At 46.6% G+C, this 21,067-nt stretch overlaps 1 protein-coding gene across 2 annotated transcripts in view; it reads right to left on the bottom strand.

Moving 5' to 3' along the window:
* The window catches only part of LOC135372514 (venom metalloproteinase antarease-like TtrivMP_A), a 107,439-nt gene that overhangs the window by 45,555 nt on the left and 40,817 nt on the right, over positions 1–21,067 (bottom strand). For both annotated transcript variants that reach the window (XM_064606119.1, XM_064606120.1), the window contains exons 5-8: positions 10,651–10,796; positions 8,430–8,498; positions 563–708; positions 421–473 (exon numbers count right to left, since the gene is read on the bottom strand). In XM_064606119.1, coding sequence (XP_064462189.1) covers positions 421–473; positions 563–708; positions 8,430–8,498; positions 10,651–10,796 — 414 coding nt within the window. The remainder of the gene's footprint in view (positions 1–420; positions 474–562; positions 709–8,429; positions 8,499–10,650; positions 10,797–21,067) is intronic.

Raw genomic sequence — 21,067 nt, 5'->3', positions numbered from 1 at the left:
CACTGTGTGCAGCATCACACAGGCAAACACTAGCATGTCGCACACAGAAACAGGGGATTGTATTTCACTTCACAGTTCCTTAAAAGTATCTTACCCGTGGTTTCGCATTTGTTCTTTCTCCATTGTGAAGTATCGCTTCCAATGGTGTCCAATCGTGTCAGCTATGGTAATGTCGACTTCTCTTATTCTAATTCACTCGATTTTTTTGAAATTTCGTATTTTAGTTACAGCTCATCATTGTAACAGCAACTATTATTGTAACAGTTGCAAAAGTTGAAGCGGAGCAAACAGCTCTGCAGAAATAAAATTATCGATTTGTTATAATATATGTACGTACATAATATGTACTCAAGTGTTCCTAAATATAAACAACACCAAAGACAAGGGTGTGACGTTTCTAAATATAACAAAGGCGCTTACCCAATCCAGAATGCGTCTTGTTTTCATCGGAGTACTCTGTGATGTTCTGTCGCCTGCAATGATGCCAGCATATTGAAATGAATCAGACTCTGACAAATGTTCGTCCGCGTGCTGAACGAAGTTAAACGACTGTATTGCTTACTTTGTGATCAGGTATACGGTGTCCGGCGTTGGATGGGTGCCGTTGCTGCTAGCGTTCAAAAATTTAAGGAGACTCTCAAGTACGTCTTCCCCGTCTACAGGTTGCTTCGGACCGCTTCCCAATAGGTTATTGAATTCTTCTCTACCCTACATGTCACACAAAATAGCGTCTAAGACGCATGTCTTATATCCTTTCTATAAGCGTGCCGTGTGCTTCCTTTATTAGTGATCGTACAGTCCGAGCAAAATATATTCGGTGTCGTGGCGCGTTATGCATTTAGGAACGGGCTTTTCAAGGAACATGTGATGATGATAATGATGATAATTGGTTTATTCGTTATTGGCGTAGCGGTAACTATGACCATAATGCGCCAAGACCAAGGAACATGTGAGGGGAGCCTATGAGCACAAGGTCTTGCACAGCACCGTAAGCAGGTGGTTGTAAAAGATGACTTCTTGTACAGGATACGCACACAGGGAAACTGACCACCTCAAGAGTAATGTCCTTTCGTTTTCCAGATCCAGGACAACGCGGCCTCTAACACCTTCACGCCACCTGTCTTGCGATGCTTCTTTCTCTTTGTCAAGAAAAGTAAGACATTTGATATTTATTCCAAAACTGAAATGTTTGCTGTGTCAGTGGCTGAAACTCGAAAATATTCGTTTTTTCTCTCACCATGCGTCCGCGTCATGCATCCATACATCTTGTCCAGTTCAAGTTTTTATGCGATTAAAGGCAGGTTTGGTTTGCAGGTTGAGAGGCTATAGGGCGCAGGTTTCCCGCTGATGTTTTTGAGGTTCCCGCAGTAGTAAGGGTCTTAGACTACACTACACTGCGCCACATACGAGGTCATTTCCCTTAACGTAGACGTGACTCTTGACTGTGTCCTGGGATGATTGTTGTGTAATCGATCGGCGTATCCATGGAATAGAGTGTACTTAAGAAGTCTTGGCTATCCCAGTAGCTGTGCGATACCAGTATAATCGATGACATCATCGTCTAATGCCATTAAAGCCCCAAAAGCATTATTGACGAAGGTCGTGCCACAGTGACAGTCCGAGCTTCTTGATAAAATCGGTTTCACATACTTTTTCCAATTTTCTCACATCAAAGGGGCAGCGCGCCCTGTTGCTTTCAAACGGTCGCAAGAGCTCGTGCTTCCCCACAGTTGAAAGCCATAAAACTCTAGGTGACATGTGCACAATGTCTCTCCGTGGGAGAGGTGACACCTGCTCCCCCTTAGACAGTATCGTTTTCCCCTAGAAGCGGCTTTGTGTGAATTGCAGCATAACTGCACGTTAACGGAAGCAGTGGCAATTACAGCGTTCTTCGAATGCAGTGTCGGACGCACATGTGTTTTTGGTTTTGCGTACGTGACTGACCCGGGCTGTGACATGGCGCGGGAAGGTTATTTAAACCTTGGATGACTTCGAGAGAGAGAGAGAGAGAGAGATAGTCGCCTAAACAGTCAGTCGTAGATTGCATCGAGGGTCGAAACCAGGAAGAGTCATCGAGATGTGATCCAGAGCTGGAGCCCGGACGGAGATGGACGACGCCGGCGCCTTGATGCCTGGAACCCGCCTTCGACCTGAAGGTTCGTCCCCGAAGTCTCCTTCCACCAGCGGAACGTCCGGGCAACCAAAGTTACGACCTAGAGGCCCAGCTGGCGGTGACCGACCGGAAAGAGGTGCACCCGACGACGATGTGGCGAGCGAAGAGACGGATCGACGAGGGCGGTAGCCGAGCTCCTGCGGCAGAGCATCCAAGTGGGACGGTAGGCCAGCCGCCAAGTCGCCGTCTTCACTATTGTTTGACCCGGCCGTGGACCAAGAATGGAGACCAGAGCGGATGAAGATCGATGGAAGCAGCAACCGAAAGTCACAGCACGGAAAGCCGGCCGCGTAGGTCACTGCCGAAGTCGCCTTCAAACCTCGTCTGCCACGCCATCGTCCATGGCCTGGGGAAGATGTGGTGTTGTCGGCGTGCGCAAAGTCAGGGTCAGTCACTCTTACGGCTTGTTGTGTCTGCCTCGTTTGCAGATGGTTGACGTGTTCATTTCCCGCGCGTTTTGTAAAATTGTTCATTTAAAGTACGAGGGGTGTTCAAGTCAAACCGGGACTTTCTGTCTCCTGAGTGTACAAATGGCTCGCGCTACTTCTTTTTCGTCATTTTTACATGCGACAGGCCTCCGCGTTCACCACGTGGTGGTCCAAAGTTTTTTCAAAACAGAAGACACTTGCTGGACAAGATGGCCAACAACGAGGGGAGCGCGCACATCGGACAGCGAATGGACCATTTTCCTGAGATGTGGCGCCCTCTCCAATATCGTCTGCTACTGGATGGAAACAAATGCACGTGAGGAGCGCTGCGGTTTTCTGTGTCTTTCGTTCCAGCATACTTCGTGTATTCACTTTTTGAGTATCCATCATGGGATTCGAGGCCTATTCCTGCTGCTTCTCCCTGTACAAAGTGTAAGTTCCCGTTTGATGTATGCAATATGACCCTGGAGCAAACCGTGTCCGTGTCATTCCATGCCAGACCAATAAGCTGTGCACAACTGTTTTCAAGAAGAGGAAGCAGAAGATTCTTGCGGTTGTTGAGTGCAGTGCAGTCGTCCAGCACTAAAGCTATTCGTTATCGTTCCTGGGTCCTTTCATACATTTCTGGTGCTGAGAAGCGTAGCCTCACTCATTGACGGAAGCAATCCAGGAACGGAAAAATGGTGTATAGCAGCGTTAACGTAGTAATAGCTACGGCTGTTTTCAGCTATGGTTTCAGCTATGGTTCCATTGTTTTCATCCAGAAGAGCAGAAGACGAGTGATGCGCATGCGCACAGTGATCGCGTGAAAATGGCGGATTGCCATGAAGTTTCTTGTGAATGAAGGCGTAAAGTCATCTGAAATGCACAGAAGACTTCAGGCTCAGTATGGCCACGATACACTTAGCCGCAGCAAAGCGTTTGAGTGGTGCAAACGCTTCCGAGACGGCCGTATATCAGTGCAAAACGATCCCGGCCGGGGCGGTTCAGAGCCCAGTATCAGATTTCCTCAGAACATCTAACTTCTGGAGCTCCTGATCCTCGACGACCGACGGATAACATGTCTCGAACTCGCTCGAAAGACGGACCTTTCTGTGGCAATGTTGAACACTATCATTAATGAACACCTCCAGTTTCGGAAAGTTGGTGCCCGTTGCGTCGGGAGGCAGCTCTCCGTGTTTGACCGGCAGAGAAGACTGGAAATCTCCCAAGAGCTAAGGTACCGTTTCGACACTGAAGGACAGCCGTTCCTTGATCGGATCATCACGTGCGATGAAACGTGGATGCACCATTTCACTCCTGAGTCTAAACGCGCATCAAAACAGTGGAAGCATCCGGGCTCGCCACCTCCCAAGAAGTTCCGAAGCACCCCGTCTGCCGGTAAGGTCATGGCCACGGTTTTCTGGGACAAGGCTTGCGTTGTTGATTTTCTGCCCAGTGGTACCACCATCAATAGTGCATGTTGCTGTCAGGTTCTCAGGGATGTGCATAAGACGCTGAAGCAAAAGCGGCCGGGCCCAGTCACCAAAGGAGTCCTCCTCCTACAGGACAATGCACGCCCGCATACCGCACATCTCACGACACGCACCTTACAGGAACTACAGGAACTTGGCTGGGAGTTGCTGCCACATGCCCCTTACAGTCCAGACCTCGCCCCCAGCAATTTCCATCTCTTCGGGCCACTGAAGGCGTTCCTTGGGGGCCGCCACTTCAGCTGCGACGACGAAGTCAAGAATGCGGTCCGATCATGGCTGCTACACGCCGGTAAGGATTTCTACGCTGCTGGCATCCAAGCCCTCGTGAAACGCTGGGACAAGTGTATTCGCGCAGCTGGACATTAAGTTGAAAAATAAAACTAATTTCTCGCCTGTAAGTTCATTTTACTTTTTCGAAAAATGAAACGTCCCGGTTAGCGTTTAGCAGAGTTCATACTAAATTATGTTAAATCATGTTTGTTATTTTCACAGTTCATGTTATGGAAAGTTTAAAGTAAAGAATATACGGGTTTCGTTGTGCTCTTACTATGTTATGTTCGTTATTGTTAACGAAGCGTGTGGTTGTTATTCCTTCTCGCCTCTGTTGGTGCCCACGTTGGGTGTATCCCCTTTTCTTAGTGAATTTTGTGCTCCGTCCCCTTCGGCTATGGCAAGGGACGTTACACCACACGCCAGTTTGTTAATGACTAGACTTCGGATTTTTAGGCTAGCACACCCTAGTTTAAGGTGCCTACAAAATGTGCTCACACTCCCGATTTCGAGAATAAAATGGCATTATAGGCACTCGAGATTTTGATTTCTTTTTCTTTTCTTTTTTTGTTTGTAGCTCTCAAGGTGCAAAAACAAAGTGGATCAGCAGATAAGTTCCATCCGCAAGAACCATATCGTAGTTGGGAGTTGTGACTGTGTTTCTAACGTTTTGCTGCACGAAATGGAAAACTTATCCATCCAAGTACAGTTAGAAGTCTTGGGCCATTGCCACTGGTTCCATGACACTTCTCGCAAGGACTTGTCGCAGGAAAGATACTTGAGATATGCGAGATGTGCTTCGCGCGAATTTCTGAGTCGTCGAATTTTTTAAGCTTCCCCTTCTATAGATTTCGTTTTCGGCACTATCACAAGGCTCCCAAATATACGCGAATATAGCTGATCAAGTGTGTTCATACTGGACGAGAAGTCACCTTTGCTGGTGTACCTTGCTGGCAATGATTACCCGCGAGGAGAGCAGCTTCCTCAGGTTGCTAAACGGTAGGGATTGTACCGAAAGTGTACCCACCTTCGTACGTCGCAGCACCTCTTTCAGCATTTTACAGTGTTTTAATTCGTTGTACGAAAAAAAAAGAAAAGAACGAAAAACCTTCGTGGACTCTTTTAGATGTCCTCCCGTAAGAGCCCTGCGAGTTCTAGATTGCGGCAAAATCATTACGAAACCCATTATGAACACCCCAATTATAATAATGGCCCACAAAAGAACATCACAACGCTGGAAGGGAGAGATAGAACAAATAAGAAACTGTGCCGAAGAACTGGAGTAACTGTTTACATTCCAGGATTTTTTTTACTCGCCTCTTTCAAGCGACGATGATCTCAAAAGTACGAGACCGATGTCAGTTGCGCCTCGACAACGGAGTTTCGCCACCGGTTTAGGGACATTGTAGACATTTTTTGGTGTTTAATGAGAGATTAGGCATCTACGCCAAAATAGGCATTAGCGTCAGAATAGGTATTTGTAGGCATTATCGAATCGATGACAAGATTCCCTGGCATCCAGTTCGTGCGCCTGTATTGAAAGGGCGCTATTAGAACTGTAACTGCAAAAAAAGAGAGAGAGAGAAAAACCGCATTTGCCTAGGAATCTGGGGTCTAGTACTGACGCTAAACGTCGTGACGTCGATACCGCCCGTTTGGCGTCGTCACGAGTTGTTTACTTTCGTTTTCAGAAAATTGCAAGCGACTCCAGCTTTTCCTTCATCATGCTCGCGTAACCACAAATTATGAAATAATCTTGTCCTGCGCGGTTTAAATTAGTCTTGTGCAAGAATAAAACTGTTACTCTGCGCAGACAATAAGAGCGCGAGTAGGCAGTTCATCGGCGAATCAGTTATAATGATATCATTGGGCGGAAACTGTCACTCGGACAAACGGCCTTAAACATATGCGTGTGCCACCGCAAGAATGACAATACGTCTTAATCTATTCAGCACTTAACAGCTGAAGTAACAATTATTGCTCCATGAATCCATCAATCCAGTACATGCGATATTTCACTGAGCAGAATTTCTCATCCCCAGGTGGCAGATAATTAGGAAATAAATATTTTACATGGAGTGATTTGGCGCTCTTCCACGGAACAGCGGTCCCAGCAACACTGGCTTCACGTCACCGGCATTCTTGGCACGCGCCGTTCTCTATAGGTTCTGCTCCCAGTCGGCACAGTCAGACAAAGATATCGAGGGAGCAGATCACTGGTCATCTATGTCGCGCGAAGAAGCTATCAAGCGTCTACACAAACTGAAGTAGATGGCAGGCGTTAGCCCACGCGAGGTTACCCGTGAGTTCACGCAGTGTACAGGAGACCGGAGAGGAAGCCCTCTGGAACATCGGTTTCGATATGAACTTCACAGCTATATTTATTTCTCTCGCTCTCTTTTTTTTTTTTCAGCTAACCGCTTTCTGTACTCATTTACACAGTCACTCTAAGAATCTCGATTTGTCCCAGAGTATCCCTTTAATGTCGTTTTTTGTGCCCCTGTGGCAGATGCATAACGCGGCAAAACTCCGAAAGTAGTGCTGGATGATTTTAGGCCGAATCAGGCGGGGTAGTCCGGTCCACCTCTCCAATTTTATTCTTTCAAACATATATTAAAGCCTTGTCCCTTGGAGGCATATTGGCGCTGGAAGTAGTTGAAAATATTTTTTTTATTAATTATCAATCAGATATGGGCATTTCGACCATTCCACTTCCTACGAAGTTTGACGCCAGGTATCTTCATAACTATTTGACCAATTCAGCTGTTATTTTTTTGTTTTTTGACTTATTGGCAGGGGTGGGTAGCATCGCATTCTAAGTTCCAAAGATACTAAGGCTTGTCTTTAAGGACATAAAAAATTGCAAAGTTGCATGATTTTTAAAATATGGTACGTTTTGAGGACCTCACTAGCCGTCTCACAATTGTGATACCGGAAAGTAATCTGCATCATTTTGTTCGTCTCGAAATGCTTTTTCGTCTCATAGCAAGTACGTCGTATTGTGATTTGGGTAACGCACCTAACAGTCTTTTTGTGAGGGGTGTCTACCGAAAACGCGTAAATTCTACAGCTCGCGTTCCATATATTCCCACTCGTGACGACTGAGAACAGCACATAAACAAACATTGCTTCAGAGATGGTCTAAGTTACGTTGCGACCGACGTCGCGTTACGAACGTAATTTCGACCATCTGTGAAGCGAAATTTCTTTGATGTGCTGTTTTAAGTCATCATGAAGAACGTTTGTGATTAAAATGAACGATGTTACGAGTGGGAATATATGGAACGCGAGCTGTCGAATTTACGCATTTTCGGTAGACACCTTTCACAAAGAGACTGTTTGGTGTGTTGCCCCAAATCACAATACGATGTGCTTGCTATGAGACGAAAGGGCATTTCGAGACGAACACAACGATGTAGATTACCTTCGGGTATCAGAATTGGCAGGTGACTAGTGAGGTTCTGAAAACGTCCCATATTTTACAAATGACGCAACATTGCGATTTTTTATCTCCTCAAAGGCAAGCCTTACAGTTTTCAGAACTTAGGATGCAATGCTACCCAACCCTGCGAATATGCGAAAAATATGTATACATATATAAAAATCTCCACAACCTCATGCACTGCGTGGGAAATCCAGAAATACGAGACCACTGTGACTACTGTAAAACCGACACCTATTTTTTGGGAATCGGGCTCAAGGCAGATATTCGCGACCACTAAATTCCACGAAATTCGGACGCTACACTTCGTGGCTTGACTGCCTCATCGTACTGTACTTGACCGTACCGTACCGTACTTGAGTGCCGTGCTGTATAATTAAGGCAGTATTGCAGACACTTCGCTTGTGCTGGGCAGTTCAAACGTCAGTAAGCAATCTATATGTTTCCTCGAGATTTTCGTCTGCCCTTAAAATTCGAGAATTTTTTAATTCGCGAAAATTGGGCCACTAGCAACAAGCGATTTGCAGTACGTGTTATACGTGACTGCAACTCCAACTCGTAACGTGACTCGTAACTGTATAGTCGTGACACACTTCCCTCTGTGCTGCTTTTGCGCTGAGCATATAAATAAAGTTCCTCACCGTTGACCAGTACACACCCACGAGCCTGAACTTCATCCTAGGTAGAGTGCCCGCAAACCTTAGAGTAACCTAGAGGGCGAAGAACAGACGTTGGAATGTCACGTGGAGCCTACACACAATTTCAAACGCGCAAAGCTGTACCCCCTTCAGGCAACTTAAGTGATTAATGGCGGCTTGTGAAAACAATGCCCAAAAACAATTCTTATTGTTTAGTTTGCTACAGTAAGTCACAAAGACAGCGCACAAGACGGCGCGAACAATTTGCTGCTGCAATGCTTCTGGCTCGTGCATAATGTGCTCAAGTTTGTTGATGTGTTCATTACAAGGACTATATAAGGTGGGATTTCGAAAAGCAGGTTTGACTCCCTCTTTTTTTATACAAAAACACTTTACACTTAGATGCTTATGATGCTCGACGCTCCCGGTGGGCAGATTTTTGCTCTTCCCTAACTTCTATGAACCATACCAGGGTCGTGGCCGAGGGATGAAAGCATCCGCTCGGTGATGGTTACTCCTGGGTCGTGCAGTGGACTGGAAGGTAGCGGGTTGGAGTCCTACCACCGGCTCTGTCGCATGGAGTTCTCCTTAGGGTTTCCGGCTTACTTTCTGGACGAATGTCGGCACAGTTCCTCCTCAGGTCATCCCAGCATCATACTAACTCTCCTGTTTACCACTCCCCCTGCTGCCCTCTCTTCATGTGTGAACGTGCTCGTACATGTACGCCGCTTATGACCACAGTTGCTTCGTGGCGCTGACAAGCAATAAAAATAAATAAATAAACCATTCTGCACTGTCCAGTAACTCATGTCATCGTGATGAGCGCTTGCAGAAGCTAATAGAAAGTCCTTGGTTTTCGTTGTATTGGCTTCATGGTGGCTTCAGTGCTGGGGAAGCTCTTAACGGGCTAATCGGATGAGCTATGTGGTAAACAATATTTCTCATAATTCATTTGTTACTGGTTCGTGAAGGTCTTCAGAAGGTTTGAGGTATCATTCAAGGCGTCATCTTTCCGCGTCATCTTTCCGCATCTTTTCGCTTTCTTATGTGCTAATGACCGCTTGCGCGCCATCCTACTGTGCTCTCTTACGCAATATCTTATCATTGACGCAAAAGCGCTAAAAACGCGAGACGAAGCAAACGGACGAAACACATAACACGGAAACGCACTTGCAAGAAACGCGTATTCACAGAACAGACGTCCATATTTATACAAACGCGAAAAATCCAGTTCTGTATGATACACACAAAGCAACACAAGGGCAACTTAGATACGCATTTACCGATTCTTTTTCCAGCGCTTTTGCGTCAGCATTGCAGCACCAACAGGCCCAATAATATGTTATGTTTTGCGATGGTGTCTTCGAGTGGTTGCTTCCGATCGCTCTCTGGAGCGACTATTAATCCTCATCTAGTCGAAACAAAACACTCTCACTACATTCGACTGCTTCATTTGGAGCGGAACCTGGATTCTCATGAAGACACCTTGTCACAGTCTTTAAGTGACGTACACGATCTATGATCCCCCACGTGGGACAGTGAGAGCGGTACAGAAGAAGAGAGAGAGAGAAGTGAGGGTGGCCGTTAGCTTGGCGCGACTCCAAACGATAACAAGGAATGTATTGTGCAATGGAATCGGGTAAATCCGAAATTCGTGTTCTCTTTCTGGCAAAGAAGAGTTATGCTGACTTTAGGAGTTCAATTAGTGAAATACAATTTCTCGCGGCTGAAAAAGGATCAGGGTGGTCATGGCAAAATCTCGCCGAAGATAAGTGCTGTTCACTCCGAAATTTTCAGACTGACTTTTCATTCTGAAATCGAGTTTTGTGACACCTGAGGCGAAGCACTCTGCATAAAGCAGCGCTCTGGCTACGTGGATAGACAGTTTTCCTACTTGGTGAGAATGCACACTCAGACTTAACTGGAGCATACGAACGCGTAAGCAGCAACGCCACAGCGTTGGTCGCTGGGGTTTAGATTATGTGTCGTCGCGCATCCAGCGCCGGCGTGCCTAAGTGCACAGCCGAGAGCAGTTGCTGATGATGAGACAGTCTCCCAAGGAGCATGCCGAGCAGCTGTCGGTAGGTGCAACCATGTGCACGGGAACAAAATCTCAAACACAGCAGCCAACGCCTCTCGGCGTGGACGCCGGAGTGGACTACGCAGGTCAGCCAAATACAGAAAAACTGATGATTAAGGAGTGCACTATGGAAAAGAAACGAACCGATCTCATGAAGATGACCAGGTAGATCAAGTGTTCCTTGTAACTCTTAAAAGACTGCTGATGCCAGACGTCGCTCACGATGCCCACGTCAATCCATACAGTCAGAGGCAGTACCGGACCGAAGGGGCTCCAATGGTATGATTGTCCTATAAAAACAGATTGGATTACAATCGTGTTACGTTCAACGACAAGATGTTCTTTATGTATATTTGTTTGAGCGAAAGGCCCATGTGTTAGAAGTATCAGTAAAGATGATCAGATTTTGCACGAGTTTTTCAATCGTACACTCTACTAGCTCTGCATCGCCAATGAAAACAACGGGTTCATCAAGGGCGAATTGGTGCGCGAACTCTATAACTAATGGGGCAAAAAGCGGGAACCGTAAACTCGGTTCTTGTTCGACACATATACCTGTCGAAAGCGTCATAGCGCTTTGTAAGAACAAATAATTGTTCCACGAAAAGCTATAGAATACAACACTATCGCTGAAAGCGCTGATGGGACCACACTGGTGGACCACGCCTGTATCTTCAACAACTCAATGCTCCAACGAGAGCCACACATTGGTTGGAAGCCGAAGGAACATCGCTATAGAAGCATGTAGAAGCACATTTAGCTATTTTGTCCCGACGAAGGTGAAGCTTCCGACGTAATGCATACAACCTTTTTAGCATTTGAAGTACCTTAAAGGAGCCTGGAAATCATTTGGAACATATATATTTTCACCTCTTGATATGAACATACTACCTTCATAAGCTCCAACTCCATAAAAAGCTTTGTCAAGAAGAGCAGACGTGTCGCCTGTAGAGTGTTCAGTTCATCACCTATCCTTTCCACGGCTTCCGATGAACAACAACGCTTCCTGGTCGCTCGGCTTGCCGGCGCTCAACAAATCGCAAAAAAAACAAAGAAAAAGACGGCGAGGCCACACGACGTCAGCGGCTGGCAACCGAGAGAGGGGGAAATTATCGCGCGAGTATCAAAGCTCCGTCGGGCGCCAGGATTGCGCGCTACGCTCAAACTTTTTGTGCGAATATGTATCACAGGGTTCAGAATCGTAATTTCTACTTCTCCTGTCATATTTTATTCCGATCATTTCCATGCTGCTTTAACTGTAAATAAATTATCCCCCTCTTTTCTTACTTCCCATACATTGGTGGTCTGTGTTTCATTTCCTATTTGGATTGATTATTTGAATTTATGGATATATATACAGGGGGTCCCAGCTAAATGCGAACATATTTCTCAAAAATATATATACCTCTTGTTCCGATATGAAATGAATTGCAATATAGGATATGCTGAAGGGCACTCTTTACGAGGCCATTAGCAATCTCCTAAGGCAATGCCTTAATCAACTTTCAATAATTAACTTTTTAATTATAAAGGCTACGAGGTTGTCCCAATGGGAACATCTGGTCCCTTCGGTCACCTGACACCGGCGTCGTTTTCAGAACAAAAATCCGTTCGATAGATCGTCCGCAAAAAATTCGTGAGTGAACACCATTTCTTCTCGATTTTGTTCATTACGCATTTTCGGGGACGCGTCTTTCCTTCACCCCCAATGTGAGAGGTTGAAGGAGCACAGTGCCGCCTCATGCGTGAAAGATGAGCTTTAACATGCGGAAATAAAACAAAAACAAATGTATCGGGCGGCTGTATCGGAACTGCCCTTATGTGTTTCATCATTCTCCAGAACGCAAGAGGCGATAGTGTGCTCTTTCACCCTCTCACATTGGGGGTGAAGGAAAGATGCGTCACCGAAGACGCGGAATGAACAACATAAACATGAAAATGGTGTTCCTTCACGAATTTTTTTGCGGACGATCTATGGAACGGATTTTGTTCTGCAAGTGGCTTCGGCATCAGGTGACCGAAGGGAACAGATGTTCTGATTGGAACAACTTCAGAGCTTTCATAATTAAAAAGTTAATTATTGAAAGTTAATTAGGACACTGCCTTAGGAGTTTGCTAATGGCCTCCTGAGGAGTGCCCTTCAGCATATGCTATAGTATTCAATTGATTTCAACTCGGAAAAAGTGATATATATATATATATATATATATGTTTACTGGTCGAGCGTGCCACAATCCCAGCTGTGGACGGCCGTTTCGAGCTTCTTGGCTCTCATCGGCACAGCGTAGGGATGTGACACGCTTTTGGGTCGGCACAAACACTGTGTCTCTGCAAGACATCAATGTTCCAGGGTGTTAGCAACACCTCTGGAGGCCGCAGTGCAAAGCCAGTAAGTACAGATACAAATATAAAAATGAGCAAATGCTCCATGGCTGCACGTGAGGCATATGCTCGACCAGTAAACATATGCCTCACGTGCAGCCATGGAGCATTTGCTCATTTTTATATTTGTATATATATATATATATATATATATATATAATGCTAATATATAATAATGCTAATCATCTTTGAGAAATCTTTAAATACCGGAGTCGTTCCCACAGCATGGAACGTAGCAAACCTAATTCCTATACACAAGACTGGTAGCAAACAACTGATGGCTAACTACAGACCTATCTCATTAACTTCAACATCGTGCAAAGTGTTTGAACATATTCTATGTAAGCACATTACTGATTATTTAGAAACACATTCAATTTTATCTTCTCGTCAGCACGGTTTTCGCAGGGGATTTTCAACCGTGACACAACTGTTGGAATTCACTCACTTTCTTGCATCTGCGATTAATGCTAAAACCCAAGTTGACGCTATCTCCATTGATCTGAGTAAAGCCTTTGATAAGGTATGCCATGGTAAGCTGATTCTAAAACTAAAAGCATTAATTAGGAATGATAGGATTGTGTACTGGATCGAAAACTATCTTTCATTGCGAACCCAGTTTGTTTCGTTTGATGGACATGACTCGACCAAATCTAGCGTCTTGTCGGGTGTCCCCCAGGGATCTGTGCTAGGGCCACTGCTCTTTCTGTTATTCATAAATGATGTTGTCAGTGAGGTCTCCTCAGAGATAAGATTGTATGCAGACGACTGCGTCTTGTATTCTAGAGTGAAATCAGTGGATGATCAAGTCAATCTTAACCAGTCACTTTTGATGTTTCACAACTGGTGTAAAAGGTGGCAACTACATATTAACTTTTCTAAATGCGCGGTGCTGTCTTTTACCAACAGGAAGATCCCTCTTTCGTTTTCTTACATACTTGACGGTCATGCAATACGTAAGGCTGATACGTATAAATATCTGGGTCTGCATTTTTCTTCCAACCTAAACTGGAAAACCCATGTCAAAATTGTTTCGTCTAACGCTCTGCAGAAGCTTGGCTACCTGAAACGAACGTTAAAATTGGCCTCCACGGATACCAAGCTCCTTGCATACAAAACCTTAGTACGTCCAATTCTGGAGTACGCTTCTGTCGTTTGGGACCCTCATTTCAATAGTGACATTAATGTTCTGGAATCAATTCAAAGTAAGGTAGTGAGATTTCTTATGAAACGTTACGACAGTCAGTTTCTCCATCTTCCGCACTGAGTTCATTGGGTCTGGTTCCACTGCGGCAGAGGCGTGCCCATGAAAGGTTAAAATTTTTGCATTTCATAGCTCATAAACAGATTAACATACGCCATGAACTTTACTTTACGTTTGCACGGTCGTCTAGTCTTCGGAACTCACACCCATTGAACATTGTTCCTATGCGTTCACGTATAGATGTTTTTAAATATAGTTTTTTTCCTCATACAGTTCATGAATGGAATAGGTTACCTGGTGCTATAAGGGAATTACCTGTGAAAGACTTCTGTAACCAAGCATGCCTGCTCCTGCTATAGCCTCATAGAGGCTGCAGTATTTGAAATAAATAAATAAATATATATAAGAGGGAAAAATTAGCTGCAGCTCTTTGACTGCACGTATAGCATATGTTTGTAAGTCAAACATATGCTATACGTGCATCCAAAAAGCTCCTGCTATTTTTTTCCCCTTATACATTTGACTGGCTTTGCTCTGGGCTTTCAGAGGTGTCTTATGACACCCTGACGGGAGGCATCACGTGCCACATGACCTTCTGACGCCATCCGCTCAAACGTTGCCTGCCTGCGTACTGCTGATGAGGCCCAAGAAGGCCGAAACAGCTGTCTAGTACTGGCATGGCGACGTTTGACTTACAAACATACGCTATACGTGCAGCCAAAGAGCTCCTGCTAATTTTTGTCCCCCTTATACACTTGACTGGCTTTGCACTGGGCTTTCCGAGGTGTCTTAGGACACCCTGACGGGAGTCATCACGTGCCACGTGACCTTCCGACGCCATCCGCTCAAACGTTGCCTGCCTGCGTACTGCTGATGAGGCCCAAGAAGGCGGAAACAGCAGGCGACGTTTGACTTACAAATATATATATACATATACAGGGTGTCCCAGCTAAATGTGACCATATTTTTTAAAAATATATCTATCACTTTTTCCGGGATGAAATCAATTGCAACATAGCATATGCTGAAGGGCACTCCCTAGGGGGGCATTAGCAGACTCCTAAGGCAATGTTTTAATTATCTTTCAATAATTAACTTCTTTTTAATTATGAAAGCTACGAAGTTGTTCCAATTAGAATATCTGATCTCTTCGGTCACCAGATACCAAAGCCGTTTTCAGAACAAAAATCCGTGCGATAGATCGTTCGCAAAAAATTCGTGAAGGAACACATTCTTTCTTTATTTTATTCATGTTACTGCTAAACAGCACGGAGAAAACAGTACACATCAGGGAGAGGGCGACCGGCTAGGCCTAACCACAGCGTCACCGCACAACGCTACGCGGCTAACACAAGGCGGGAACCATTAGCCACACAACGCTAAACGTGCATCAACACGGAGAAAAGGCTTGGTCACCGCTAAACAAGTCTAAACATGCGCGTACGGGCAACGGCGAACATGCGAGAAAAGGAGCGTGGTAAAACAAGACGCAAACATCGGCAAATCACTCATCTTTTCCCCCGCGGCGACACTGCGACTGCTCCACCCGGGAGCCAGGCACAAACTGAGCCAGCGCGGGGACTGCGGAGCAACCGAGCGCACGTCTGCTCTCCACATGGAGGAAGGAAACACAGGAGCGTCCCTTCCACCTTTTTGCCATTGGGACGGGCGTGCCAGCCTTCGCATTGCATTCTGGGATGCTCCTGTCTACCATGTGACCGCTCACGTGACCCCAAGGGCATGCGCAGGCCAGCTCCTAAATCAGACGACGGGAGTCGTGATTGTCTTGCAGTTCAGATATCTGCATTGTGATGAACCCCGCGCGTCCAGTTTTATTTGTGTGTGTTTGGAGGCTTACTCTTGTTTTACCGTTCTTCTACAAGACTGGTAACGGTCTGCAGGACAAGCACGCAGGACTAGAAACATCATTCGTGGCAGCGATGTTTGTGTGACGACGTGGCCACGTTTTGTATGTTTGTTGCTGAAGTGGTAAAGCATGCCAGTAAACAAACTTGTACAACAACGGAGCAAACCAAATGAATCTGCAGCTGTAGCACAGCGCTAGCTTACAAACGAAAGGTTCAAGATGACTCTCTCACAGAACAGGGGTACGAAAGAACCGATCAAGTACGTACTTACGAAGGAAACGTTATTCCCGTGACAGAGATGCTTTCTGTTGAACGACAGCCACAACCGCGGTAAGAACACGTTAACAAAACGTTGTTTCCGCAATGGTGCTCACTTTTTAGGAGTAAATTACTTTGGAAAAGCATAAAAGGGGGGAAAGCAGCGCGTGCAACAAAGCGTTGCTAAACCGAAACTTTAGAGAGGATCGCGTGGTGGACAGGAAGTAATGGCGGTTTTGACAGGAGCGACCGCTAGAGGGGTCCCACGGAAATCTGTTCGAAACGGCCGCTCCTGTGTTTCCTTCCTCCATGGCTCTCCACGACAGCGAGCGAGGAAGTGACTGGGGCGCCGCGCCGCGGCAGCTACGCATTCGCGTGGGTGAGCGCGCTCATACCGCCCTTTACGCCGCCCGCCCGGCCACGGGTGGTTTCGGTTTCGCTCTCTCCTCCTTCCACTGGGCGCGCGCGCTCCTAGCGTTGACGGGTAGCTTCTCCGTTTCGGTTTCGCTCTCGCTTCTTTGCGCGCGTTTATTTGTATAAAGGCAGCGCGCACTGCTCTCCCGTCATCATTGTGACCGATGCATAGAAAACACCATGTGTGATTTATTCTCCTGCGTTTCTCGTCGGCGAAGAAAGACAAAAAACGAAGAACTTCGCGAATTTATTCACAGCATCGTGGAGGAAGTTTTTCAAGTCCACCGCCTGGAATGGTTGCAAGCACGTCAAGAGATGTGTCAGGACAAGATGAAGACGCTCGACCGCATCTTAGTGGCGGATAGACTGACGAAAAAGAAGTCCAACTTTAGCTTGGATAATCTGTATTGGGAACGCAGTTCCGATCTCGAGGACGACGACGTGTAAATAAAAGCGATGCATTTCTCTACCAGTCTCAGTCTCTTCTTTTTCTTTGTGCAACGTGTACGCACGCAACATGTCTTCCCCCGAACCTTTTCGTTTCCGTCACCCTTTCCGCTGCATCTTAAGCGGCCCCTCCATGTGCGGCAAATCTACTTTCGGTTTGATTGTGCTGAGGAACCTGAACGACGTGGTGGACAAACCTCCTTCACAAATATTCTACGTACAGAAATATGCTTCGCCGAGCATGCAGGACGAATTTGGGGACTCTGTGAAATTTACCAAGGAGCTACCGCGAGAGTGGGACACGTCGCGCGCTACGCTAATCGTCGTCGACGATCACGTGACCGAGGCCGGTTCCTTGAAGGAGGTGACCGATCTTTCCATTCGGGGTTCTCACCACGCCAATGCGTCGATCTTCTTACTTGTTCAAAACGTCCTTTTCGACAGTAGCCATTTTAGAACTATATCCTCCAACGCCAGTTACGTCGTCCTGTCGCGCACCGAGCGCTGCGTGCACAAGATGGAACATTCCGGGCAACAGCTATTTGGAAGATAAAGACTGGAGTATTTTCTGGACGCATATAAACAAGCGATGTCGTCGCCCCACACTTATTTACTTGTGGACCAACTATACGCACGAGGATCACAGATTGCGTAGCAATATCTTTCCGGGAGAACGTCAATATATCTCTGCTCCGAAATCAATATCTGCCCTCACGTCACTTTACTCAAGGTACTCTCCACTCTACACCCTCCGCGCCGTCGCGACGTCTTGAGACGTTCTGCTTCGTCTGACATGAAACACCTCTCCGAAATTTGCCTCAGTGTATTGAACGGAAAAGTGGCTCTAGCTTCAGACACGTTCACACGTTTGAAGAATCACAAACGCTTCTTACGACGGCTCACCTACAAAAAGATTCACAAGAATCCTCAACGTTTGAAGCGCTGTCTGTCTCAGCAGCGAGGACAGGGCGTTCTTTCATCGGAGTTACCTCTCCTACTTTCCACCGTGTTGAATCTTTTCGCCAATGGCCAAGACACTTGAAGTGACCTCCTCCATCAGGAAGATTCTTTCCTCGAAGGAGAGTAACGACGTCAAAATGAAACTCATACTGCAAGCACTGTATCGCATACTCAAGCAGTACGGTTTCGACCCCTATGACAATAAAAACAAGACGTCCGACGCTACAAATGACTGTGACTATTCGCTCCTCTCTCCAGAGGTGGACGAAGAGGAAGCGGAAAGGGTCGTTTCGGAATTTAAAAAAAAAAGTTATTTCCTGGGATTGCGAGGGTTGTGTCTCCGTTGTCGGGCAAGCTCATCCGGCACTCCTCCGTTTACGAACTCGTCAATTATTTGTTGTAACGTAAGATGGGAAAGAAACCTTCCTTGTTCCCCAAGGTCTCAAAACTATTGCGCCTGATTTCTCGCGAGCCTCAACAGCAGCAGCAAGCCTCCATTGCGTGGACGACTTATGGAGGGATATGAGAAACCAGAGGGTGGTTTGGGGGGAGTGGACTGCTATAGAAAAGCGCGTCACATGAGCAAAAACAAGGCTCTCGCCATTCTCAGAAAGCTGAATGTCTACACGCTGCACCATCTGGTCAGAAGAAACTTTGATAGGAGACGCATCATCGCGCTCAAGATCAACGACGTGTGGCAAATGGACCTCGCCGATTTTTCAATATACAAGAGGTTCAATGGTGGATACCGCTACATTCTCGTGGCGATCGATTCCCTCTCCAGCTTTCTGCGCACCCTCCCGCTAAAGACGAAGCGCCCCGCCGAAATGAAAAGGGCCATGATAAGACTTTTTCGGGGAGGTAACGTGCCTACACGCATCTTTTGTGACACAGGAGGGGAATTCTACAACAAGATCATCAAGGATTACCTGTCACGAAAGAAGGTTCACATGTATTCCACCTTCTCTCCCGTAATCAAAGCATCGCAGGCGGAACGGGTCATACGCACTTTACGCGACAGAATATTTCGCTAGTTTAGAGTAAGAGGAAAACACCACTTCGTTTCCGTGCTTCCCAAGATTGTGCGCGAATAAAACAGCAGCAAACACAGGACGTGGGGCATCAGCCCGTCCGCAGTCACGCCCGAAAACGAATTGGAGCTGTTCAATAAGATAAATGGGAAGCCCATCGTACCCTCCGTGAAAAAGAAGCTCAAAGTGGGGGATAAGGTGACGGTCCTACTACACAGAAAAGGTTTTCAATTGAGCTCAGAAGAGAGTTGGTCGCCTCAGATTTTCACCGTCTCTCACCTGAGAAACATCTCCCCTCCCGTCGTGCACCTGAAAGACTAGCGGGGCAAGGCAGTAGACGGATCTTTCTATCCAGAGGAGGTACTCGTCATAACCCGCAACGCCAACCAGCCTTGGCCAGTAACGAAGGCGCTGAGAAAGAAGAAAGTAAACGGTCGGAGCTTCTCCTTGGTTCGCTGGTTCGGTAACGACAAAGAACACTACAGTTGGGTTCTGAGCAGCGATGTGGTCAAGATTGGGAAACGACGTCAGACATCTACGTCCACCTCCTGTCGAACGCCAGAATGGATAAGTTTCCGTTGAATAAACTCAACGGCTTCACGGTAGCTTTCGACAGTCCGTTCAGCTCTCGAATCGCTATAAAGTCGGTCTGATGGGTCTCAGCATAAGCAACGATTTTGTAAATATCGGGTACGAAAGGCAAGATGCGAAAATCGGGGTTTCTTTCGAGGACACGGTCGAAGCCGGGAGAACTTTTCGTGTCACCTCGGATCTCGAGAGGAATTTGGGAAAAGCTCTTTCAGAATTTAACGTGTCTTTTGCGTACAATAAATCGCGGTACGACTTCGTCTTACCCGTAGACGTGAAAGCCGTGGAATTGGACCCTCGGCTCGTGCAGGCGCTCATCGCATCGCTAGCATCCCGCGAAGCCGGTGAAACCTCCCAAATTGAGCAAACGCGAAGTCACATCCATCATATTAGAGCACGCCGCACCAGTCGCTTTCGGTAGCGTCACTTTGAATTCGGAAACCACGTCCCTACGCAACACACTCAACAAGTATTTCCAGACGCACAAGCTGGACGCCTCGCTAGAATTCGCGGATAACGTCTACTCTCTGAAAACGCCGAAAGGGTTGCACGTGCCGGTACCCTTTGTCAAGCTGCTACAGCTCACACCCGCCGAGGGACATGGAGAAACGCTACGCGTCGCTCTTCCCGTAGCGCGCCAATTTTCTTTCACGATCAAGACGAAAATCCCTCGACCTTTGCAAGTACATCTGCCTCCCGGCTATTATGCGACGCCGCAGGCACTTCTGGATGCGATTAACCAGCGGGTAGGCGAACGCGCGCGCTTCAGCTTCGACGGAACCGAACAGAAATGTAAAATTCGGCTTTCCGATGGCACCACCACCATAAAACTTTCCGAGTACCTGGCCGTGCTTTCAGGCTTCGAATCGCAAACCGCGTTTACGGGGGAGGATTCCACGAGCTCTGTCAAGGTACTGCTGGAACCCCCGTTTCACAACGGAATCGTCTATATGGATATCATGGGGAGTGGGAAAAAGACGATATTAAAAAAAAATTCCCCTTTTATTACGAGAAAGACAAGCACGTCGTCACCTACACGTTAGATAACATCCAGTATTTTAACCTGTTCCAACTCGAAATTCCCTCAGTGACGATTGTTCTCGCGGACGAAATGGGAAGACGCTTGCCGTTGCGGTCCAAAGGTAGAACCAATTTAACGTTGCATTTCAAATATGTACCATAATTCCCCCAAAATAATCCTCGTGTACACGGGACCCCTTTTCCAACGAGGGGGCGGTGTGTTGAGCAACATATCCAAGCAACATATTGAGCAACATATATATATATAAATAAATATATGCAGTTTATCGTTCCCACCTGGCAACAAATAAAACCGATCGCCAAGAAAATGTTGAAGCGCTTGGCGCGGAATTTGGCCGACGGCGAAGGAATATTGCGCGCAATAAAAA

This window comes from Ornithodoros turicata, unplaced genomic scaffold, assembly GCF_037126465.1.
Source record: "Ornithodoros turicata isolate Travis unplaced genomic scaffold, ASM3712646v1 Chromosome15, whole genome shotgun sequence".
Classification (NCBI taxonomy): domain Eukaryota; kingdom Metazoa; phylum Arthropoda; class Arachnida; order Ixodida; family Argasidae; genus Ornithodoros; species Ornithodoros turicata.
This window is presented reverse-complemented; position numbering and strand designations above follow the sequence as displayed.